The sequence below is a fragment of the Sardina pilchardus genome, chromosome 2, assembly GCF_963854185.1.
Source record: "Sardina pilchardus chromosome 2, fSarPil1.1, whole genome shotgun sequence".
Lineage (NCBI taxonomy): Eukaryota > Metazoa > Chordata > Actinopteri > Clupeiformes > Clupeidae > Sardina > Sardina pilchardus.
The window spans coordinates 35352571-35361705 of record NC_084995.1 but is presented as its reverse complement, the minus strand read 5'-3'; the positions used below and the strand labels follow the sequence as shown (position 1 = coordinate 35361705).

The window sequence follows — 9135 nt, the reverse complement described above, 5'->3', positions numbered from 1 at the left end:
GTCTGTGTGTACACTTGTCTTCAAATGAAATGGCATCTTTTGAAATATACTGTGTCCCAATGCTCAACGAGTTTGAGTTTGTAGTTAAAAAAAATTGAGAGACAAACTATAGGGCACTAAGACAAACAATGCGCTTCTGCCCTCTGGTGGAGGCTTAAATTATTACCTGGGGTTAACAATAGCCTTCTCTACTGCACCAGTGTTGCCAAACAAATTTTGCAATAGGAGCGTTCAAGTTCAACTCCAAATGACCTTTTGCAGCAGCGAGAACTGCTGGTGGCAGCAGGGGAGGGTATACAAACGCTGCTATGAAGTTGTACACTCTCTACTTCCCGTAGTCTAGACTTGACCATGTGACGAAACACGAGGTACGGACCCGCACAGACCCTTGTGGATATGAAGAGGCATCTAAACACCTGCACATACATCAGGGATGTAAAAGCCAATTGGGGCAAAGTCCTGATGTCATGAAGGCAGGGTCTAGGCTCCGCTGTGCTCCGCAGTATAGCTAGAAGGCTGCTGCGCCGTTGCTCCGCTGCTGAGCAGCCTGGCCACGCCTTGCTCCCGCGATAAGTTGAGGCCATGTGATACCGACTGCTGAGTCGAAAACACACCCATCTAGACCAACGTGGACAGATTTTTAACCACGGGCATCTTGTGCTGCGCAGTTTTTGTGCTGCGCAGCCATCTTGAACTCGCCTAATGTGTCTAGTTACTAGATGTTCTATTTTTTAATATCTGGGTTTTCAGACATGGGAACCACATCCTTCCACTGTGTGATGTTAGCTATCACTGCTATGGCCTAAACTGCAGGCCCTCCTAATCATATTAGTTAGTAACAGACTAATATAAAGTCCCTTTCTCACATGACTTCTAGAAGTCACCCGGACATATTACCCGGGTAGAGGCACGACACGGACGTTTCCCACATGAGCTTTCCCTGCGATCCATTTGTATCGTAAGTCACCTGCCCGAGTTGTAAAGTGTAAATTACCCAGCTTTCTTGCGGCATTTTACAGAGGAACGCCCCCTTTACCTCGGAGTACTTGCGAGTACCCCGAGTTGGGCTTACGACCTGTAAACAAACATGGCTGCGCCCATAGTCGAGATGAGATGACATGTGTTTTCTTTGTATTTGTACCGTGTTGGTCGTTTTAATGACAATGGAATGCTTTAACACACTAGATTGCATTGCTGCTTCAATCCAGTCACCAATTCATACATTTAACGGTCTTGCTGTGCGTGCAATACAATGTAATGATTTGTTTTCCAGCTGGTTTGCTAAAGAGGCTAGCACACAACAATAACAATGACTAGCTAGCCTGCTAATGCCCATCTAGCTCATTAGAAATGCAACAGCACTTGTTGAAATTGCCCAATTTTTTTTTTATTATTCATTCCCATTGACCATACCCAAAAAGGGAGAATGAGGGACATCTGCTTGTGTTCTAGACAAATGTCCAGCACTAAGAGACAGTTGCTGCCCCGGTGGCATCCATGTTCTTTCCCAAAAGACTACAAACTCCAGCGTTCACGCTAGCCACAAATTCTCACATGTCGGGCGGGTAAACGTACGAGACTGCCAACACTAAATGGAATGCACCATTTATGTCCGAGTGAGATACGGGTAATTGCCAAGGGGGCAGCGAACGTTCTGAGAGTGTAGACAGTATGGCGGCCGCCATGCTAACGAGAAGACCGTGGCTAGCTGGCCATTCCATTGAATCCTATGGGGCGTAAGCGCCACTTTGACATCAAATTACGTTAGAGCTGAAGCGTTTTAAGCCTTTATATGAACATTTTCTATTGTCGGGGTACATACTACATTGTGAAATTGACATAATAATCTCGTAACTGTCTTATCGGCTGAGTAATTAACGTTTTTCGAAAGTCAATGCTAAAGTGTTAAAGGCGCATGCGTCCAGCGAGAGTAAAGCGTCGCCATAGGTCAGACTACGTGCCTACGTCACATGTACGACACCTGAGCCTGCGCAGGAGACCTATGACGAAATAAGAAGACCTAAAAAAACCGTTGAAATTTGCTTCCTCGGTCTCTGCTGCCGTCTACGTGATAGCTCTGTCCATATCTTTTACTGTCTATGGTAATTGCCTAGCTGCACGATTAGAACGTTAAGTGTTTCCGGGTGCTCTGGTGAGCTGGACTTCTTCCGGTTTACCTCTGGTGTAGTGTTTGTTGTTGTAGCGCTTGGTTAGCATCGTATAATGTCGCTATGAGTCTGCTAACTGTGAAGGCAAGGCGGTTGACTTTTCAACGCCAGATAAAGAAAACGTCTTTACACTGTAGTGTACCACAGTGTACAAACTCCTCTAAGTATAATTCAATACTCAGTTTTCACCGTTTTCCTGCGGATCCTGAGGTAAAGCTGAGGTGGTTAGTGAAGATCCGGCGGGACAACTTCGCTCCCACGGAGGGGACTCGGGTTTGCAGCAGGCATTTCCTCCCTGACGACTTTCTTACGACCGAGGGGCCAAAACGTTTAAAGAAAGGTGCTGTTCCTTGCTTGTTTGCGTGGAATGACTTCACATTGCCAGCTCCTAGGCTTAATGTCTGGCAGCGACGGCCGAGACCCCCGTCCCCTGACCAGGACTGTGCATCGGACCTTGAAGTGCTGCCGCCGCCACCGTCAGATCATACATACAGCACGTCAACGTCAAAGCCGCAAGTTGCTGAGCTGATGAGCGAAAATGAATCCCTCAGGAAAAAGATTGAAGAACTCCAACACCAGGTGGAATACCTGCAACTGCAGTCTCGTTTTGGACTCCAACGCCTCGTCGGTTCCGACGAGGATATACGATTCTACACCAGGTATGTTTAGTATCCGCATAATGTCTGTAACGTTAGCTTGTGTTTGGTACAGGCCCCCACGAAGCAACGCACTAGCATGTCATATCTACACCTGGCTTTCTGCCAGCCTCATTTCAACAGATACATATCATAAAAAATGTATTATGATTAGCCTTATGTTTCTATTTATCTTTAGTTCAATCAGGTTAGTCCTGATGTGTGTAGTCTGTACACGGATTGAACCAGTAATGTCGCTTAATGGGCTTAATGGTATATCTGACCATATTCTGAAAATCATCAACACAATATTTTTGCCCATCACCTGGTAAACAGTAAGAAGCCACAATTAACAGCTAAGAGAACAAATACTTATTAGAAAATCAAAGAAGCATTTACCATAATTTATTTTAAACAGTGTATGCAGTTTTTTTCTACGGTTATGCCTCTACTAAGTAGTTAAATATTGTACTGCTGCTCTAAACGTCTTGTGATTTTATCATTTCAGATTTGCATCCTATGAACACTTCCAAAAGTTTTGGCAATTGGTGGAGCCTGCTGCTAAAACGAAGATGGTGCGAATCACCTCTAGTGGTAGCAGTGAACCAACTCAACCTAGAGCTACGAAGCTTGCTACTGTTGATGAGCTCTTGCTCTTTCTGATGCACCTCTCTGTAGGCCTGCCTCTAAGGGACCTCGCCAGCCGCTTCAGGATTCATCCCTCCACAGCCAGCAGAATAATAACAACATGGACATACTTCCTGTATTATCTACTGGGTTCCATGCGTCTGTGGATTCCACCAGAAGAAGTGAAAGCTCATTTACCACCGGAGTTCGCCTTGTTTCCTGACACACAAGTGGTGCTTGACTGCACAGAGATTTACTGTCAGACACCCTCTTCCCTCCTTCTTCAGAGTGAAGTCTACTCGACATACAAGTCTCACACCACCTTTAAGGCCATGATCGGGATTGCACCACATGGTGTAATCACCTTTGTGTCACCGCTGTATGCAGGTTCAATGAGCGACAGGGAGATTTTCAAGCAGTCGGGCATCACCAAATGCCTCACACCAGAGATGGCCATCATGGTGGATAAGGGCTTTCTTGTGGACAATCTCTGCCCTGGGAAAGTGTATCGACCAGCTTTCCTTGTCAAGAACACGCAGATGTCCAAAGAGAATGTCCAACAGACACAGTCAATTGCCCGTCTCAGAGTTCATGTTGAACGATGCATCAGGAGAGTAAAGGAGAACAAACTATTTGACAAAGCCATCCCACTGTCAATGTGTGGGAGCATTGACCAGTTGTTCTCTGTCGCATGCCTCTTGGTCAATTACCAGAATGGACCTCTGGTGAAGGCATGGGCTGCACAAAAGTGAATGGTTATTTTTAAATCGGTTATTTCAGCAAAAAATCTGTTCTGAAATGTTTGTTTTGTTAACTTAATCAGTTCTTTAAATGTTATTGTTCTTATATTTGCTGTTCTTCAATTCAAACATGTTATAGTACATCATTGCAAATCTTTACAGCACTTGAACAGATATCTGCTGTTCTTCAATTCAAACATGTTATAGTACATTTTTACAAGTTTGTACAGAGCTTGTCTGTCAGGAAACAAGACAAAAACACAGGTGGTAGGTTAGTGTCTACACAGGCGATGTTATTGTTCATTTTCACAAATCTTTACAGCACTTGAACAGATATCTGCTGTTCTTCAATTCAAACATGTTATAGTACATTTTTACAAGTTTGTACAGAGCTTGTCTGTCAGGAAACAAGACAAAAACACAGGTGGTAGGTTAGTGTCTACACAAGCGATGTTATTGTTCATTTTCACAAATCTTTACAGCACTTGAACAGATATCTGCTGTTCTTCAATTCAAACATGTTATAGTACATTATTACAAATCTTTACAGCACTTGAACAGATACCTGCTGCTCTTTAATTCAATCATGTTATTGTTTAATTTCAATCAAAGAGGTGACTTTTGCTCACTTCTAAGGACCAGGTGTGTACAGCTGAACAAAATTACCTTTACAACAGATTTCTTTCTTTGCAAATCTGTATCAAACTCGATGTTTTGATGTTGGATGTGCACAAACAAAAAAAAAAAGATCCTAACGATATCAGTTTTTACACCTGCACAAATATTACCAAATGTAGAGATGCTGTTCATTTTTGGTAAATGTTTTGGTATATGTTAATACATATGAGACATTTTTCTGCTGTGTGCAATCACCACCAGATGTAGAGATGTTATTATTAATTTTTACATGTGCACAAATATCACCAAATGTAGAGATGTTATTGTTCATTTTTACAGGTGCACAAATATCACCAGGTGTGGAGATGTTATTGTTCATTTTGTGTAGATATGTATTCAACTTGAACTGATGTCTTGCTGTTGACACCCCAAACATTACAGAATGTAGAGATGTTATTGTTCATTTTTACAAATCTATAACTTGAACTGATTTACTTCAACTGATTCAAAAAGTTGGGTAATCTAGAATAACAACAATTGTAAACTCAAGACAGAATGTAAATCGAACAATCTGTAAGAAAGTAAAGATTATTTTTTTTTATCTTAAACAAACAGCCATGTAAAAATAAAAGAAAAAGTGATCTCCCTTCTCTCGTATCACTTCAGCAATCTCCTTGTCTCTGTATATCCTTTGTATGACCATGTCATCTTCTGCAAAGACAACAAAGTCACACCATTCCATGCCAGTGATGAGAAGTTGCCCCTGAACCTGCCAATAGTATGCATGCTGCCGTTTTAGTGACATAGTGTCACCATTTGATTTTAAGTACTTGCAGTCGACATAGCTCTTAGCATTGGGGCATTTGATCTCCACCAAGCCAAATGGAGGGTTTTCTAAGGGATCAAACACAATGCCGTCAGGGGAACAGCCTAACCAGGGGGCATCAGGATGGATTACAAATCCACAGGGCCAATAGTTGAGGTTCTTGACCCTGCAGTACTCCTCAACAGCAACCGGCTCCAGTGCCAGGCCCCTCTTCATAGCAGCGGTCTGAACCACACCCTTTCTCATCCTCTCTGCAAGCTGCTGTGCTGTACTGTTACCTCGCACATGGCAGACCTCTCTGAAGTGGGACGATGTCACACGTAGGCTCCTAACTCGATACCACTCCACAGACAGGCTTTGGTCCCGAGTAGAAGCCTCCACCTGTCTGGCAGTTTCCAAACTTGTTTGCAGAGAGACCAGATGCAGCTGTTGTTGGAAGCTGCAAACAAACTGGCAGGCCGTGGGTTCCATTCTGTAATCAGTCAACGGTAAAGGTGGTGGTGGAGGAGCATCTGGATAATACTGGATATTTCTACTGAGGGTTACCGGGTGCTGCATTGCAATAAGACTTCCCTCCTGGACTTGTCCAAGCGCTGACTGGACCAGAGGGATATCTGAGCTGATTGCCATGGTGGTGATGAGTGGCGCCAATGTAGCAGGGAAGTCAGCGTAGACCTCTGCCACCTTCAGCATGTCTGGATCAGGCAGCTCCCCCTGCACTGCTTTATACAGTGTGCTTCTGTATGAAAATAGCAACATGAAGCTTGAGACTATTTTTTAGCCATATGTTACCCCATTTATTGTATCATTCTTAAGATACAACATTACATTACCTTACACCACTTCCTACAGTCCTCTGTTTTGGTTTAGCCGCCATCACAACCATATCCCTAACTCGGCCTGGCTTAACACCCTGTAGAAATGTAGTAATGGTTTAAGGTAAGATCTTTGCATGCATACAAATTCAATACTGACAAAATACCTTGTACTATGTGGTTTAATGCTGGTGGTGATATAATGCTTTTAGAATTACCATGGTCCGTGGCTTGTGCCAGCGTTGCTCTGTCTCAGTGCAGCTCCGGACGGGTGGTACAGCACTAAGTTGGAGCTGTGAATAATGTGCAGTCTGGTAGAGCAGGGCAACATTGTGATTGCAAAGTACCTGGCCAGCCACACAGGAACAGACAGCCTCACACAGCTGTACTGGAGAGGAGCCATCAAGGAGGATCTTTAAAAAAAAATAATAATAATAATAATTTTACTATTCATGAAGTAAAAATAACAACATCATGATTTCATTTAAATAAATAAGTAAAGGAAGTTTATGTGTTCATATATTTAGTCCATAGTAATGTTAGTAAGATTAACCATAAAGTTTTTGTTAGTGAACAGAATATCTGACAATAACAACAACTGTCACAACCGGTTTCTGGAGTTTTCATGACGGCTAGATCTCAACTCTACTTTAAGTGTTACATCGGTTAAACAGTTTAATTTTGCCTTCTTTGGGATGTTAATCAGTTTCAAACTAGACACATGAAATCCCCAGAACATGTTGCAGAAATGGCTTGGAAATAAGGAACAGCTGAACTATTTTGATCCTACTCTGAGGTCGTGAGGCTTCTCGTTTTTCCTCAGTGACCTATAGCAGGTAGCTCGGACGCTCACTCTCCCTGTCACTGGCTCTTTGCTTGACACTAATATGGAAATAACATCATGTTGTCATTAACAAAACAGAACATCATATTAACGTTACTCAAAACATAGGCAAACACCGTCAAGATCAAAGTGTACACCAACGTTACCTCAGAGATGTGTTTGGTTGTTAACGTTAGTTAGCTGCTAAGTTAACGCTAATGTCGCTCAGTGTGAAAGTCATTTAATATTGGACTTACCTTCAAAATTGTCGATGTAACTAGATATATACATCTTGAATCCTTTCTCCCGTTTACTCCGTGGAGTGGATGATGCCGCCTGAATAATTCGGTGGACATCGTTCACCGTGATCTTTGGCAAATCTTGCAAACATCGACTGTAGAAAAGCGACATCTTCAGGATCCAACTGGAACATACTCTTTGCCGGAAATGGGTTAGCTTACCGGAACTAAAGCGGAAATTGTGAACGTTCTAATCGTGCAGCTAGGCAATTGTGTTCACACTAGACCCGAGTAGGAGCCGCGAGGGGTGGGGCAATGTCAGCACTTGCAGGGGGAGGGAGATGACGCTAAATAAATGCGTTGTTGTGCTGTGTTGCCTGGATGATGCGAACTTACATCAGATCCAAAACATCATGAAACAACAGAAGTAGTTAGCTCGCTAGTCAGCGGGAGCTAGCATAGAGGAAAAAATAGCTAACGCCAGGACCACAGTAAACAAAGCTCTACTTCAACACTCTCTGGTATAAACATCCAACACAACAAATGAATAGAAAATAATGACACACCTGGAAAATATATAAACAGCACACAGAGGTCTGAGGCTCCTTCCCAACTCCTACAAAAAGCAACAATGCTAAATAACAGGGACGTTAACTGTTAGCTGTTAATTGCTAACCTCTGTAATAAACAGCTAGCAAGCTAATTGACAACACTTCAAGCTATTCACGTTTGAAGGATAATCCTGCCTGTCTCGCAACAAACACAACAATGTGATTGCAGTTTAAATTTTTATTGTACGTACACAACAAAATGTCACTGTTTTCTGTACTCCGGTGTTCTCGTCTGTGATCTGTTTCGACCTCACTCTGACCGTCACTACGGTCTAAAAAGGAATGATCACCTTCGTTCTGCCTATCACCGAGACCATATGTCAAAATAGTCATGTCCATGACCTCCGGAAGCAGAACGACTTGCGTTAATAAATAGCAGAGAATGCTCCCGGGTCAGTCTCTTTTTCCTTCTCGCCTCAGAGACCTTGTGAGTATTGAAGAGACTCCGAAAGGTAAGACATCACTTTACGTAATTCGCTACCTGCGTGGTACGGGTGCATATTTTTGCCCCCGAGAATTGGAGTGGTGTGTTTCTTTTTTCAGCTGAGCTAGCTGTTGTCTAGCTTAGATTGCTGTTTGTTGAGCGCTAGTTCCGGTATTTTGTGTTGTTTATACTGTGCCTATACGCCTGTTCGCAGCCGTGGGCTTTGTGCGAGCCCACTATAGGTGCGTTCGCGCACTGGTGTGGGCCGCCGTGCGGTCTTCTGTGCTTTGTTGTCGTTGCAGCCGAAGTTTTTCGTAAGTCTGCCTGTTATCTCTTGTGTTTTACTGCATTGTGCTGCCGGATATTGTGTTAGCCTGTCAGTTTTGCTGCGGGCCACCTAGCGCTGTAATTTATTGGTTGCTTATATCATTACACGGTAAGTATACGTTGTTGTAATATTGTGTCACTCTGGCCTGCTTGTGCCGTGAGAGGTTTGTTTATATTGTTGCACGGTAAGTAATTCCGTTGCTGTCATATGTTGGGTTACTCTAGCCTGCTTGTGCAGTGAGAGGTTTGTTTATATTGTTGCACGGTAAGTAATTCCGTTGC

At 43.2% G+C, this 9135-nt stretch overlaps 1 protein-coding gene across 1 annotated transcript; it reads right to left on the bottom strand.

Moving 5' to 3' along the window:
- Positions 1-4175: 4175 nt before the first annotated feature.
- On the bottom strand, positions 4176-8408 carry LOC134072008 (uncharacterized). The gene is made up of 4 exons (XM_062528648.1): positions 7510-8408; positions 6648-6842; positions 6448-6527; positions 4176-6353 (listed from the first exon to the last, which is right to left on the bottom strand). The coding sequence occupies exons 1-4, from the start codon at positions 7606-7608 to the stop codon at positions 5387-5389; spliced, it is 1341 nt and encodes a 446-aa protein (XP_062384632.1). The 5' UTR covers positions 7609-8408; the 3' UTR covers positions 4176-5386.
- Positions 8409-9135: the final 727 nt, after the last annotated feature.

Bases quoted from the DNA above. Each gene is read 5' to 3' on its own strand.
- LOC134072008 (XM_062528648.1), bottom strand. From the start codon at position 7,608: ATGTCCACCGAATTATTCAGGCGGCATCATCCACTCCACGGAGTAAAC. The intron at 6,843-7,509 runs GTAAGTCCAATA...TTTTTTTTAAAG, and splicing joins TTACATCGACAATTTTGAAG to ATCCTCCTTGATGGCTCCTC. The intron at 6,528-6,647 runs GTAATTCTAAAA...ACATTTCTACAG, and splicing joins GGCACAAGCCACGGACCATG to GGTGTTAAGCCAGGCCGAGT.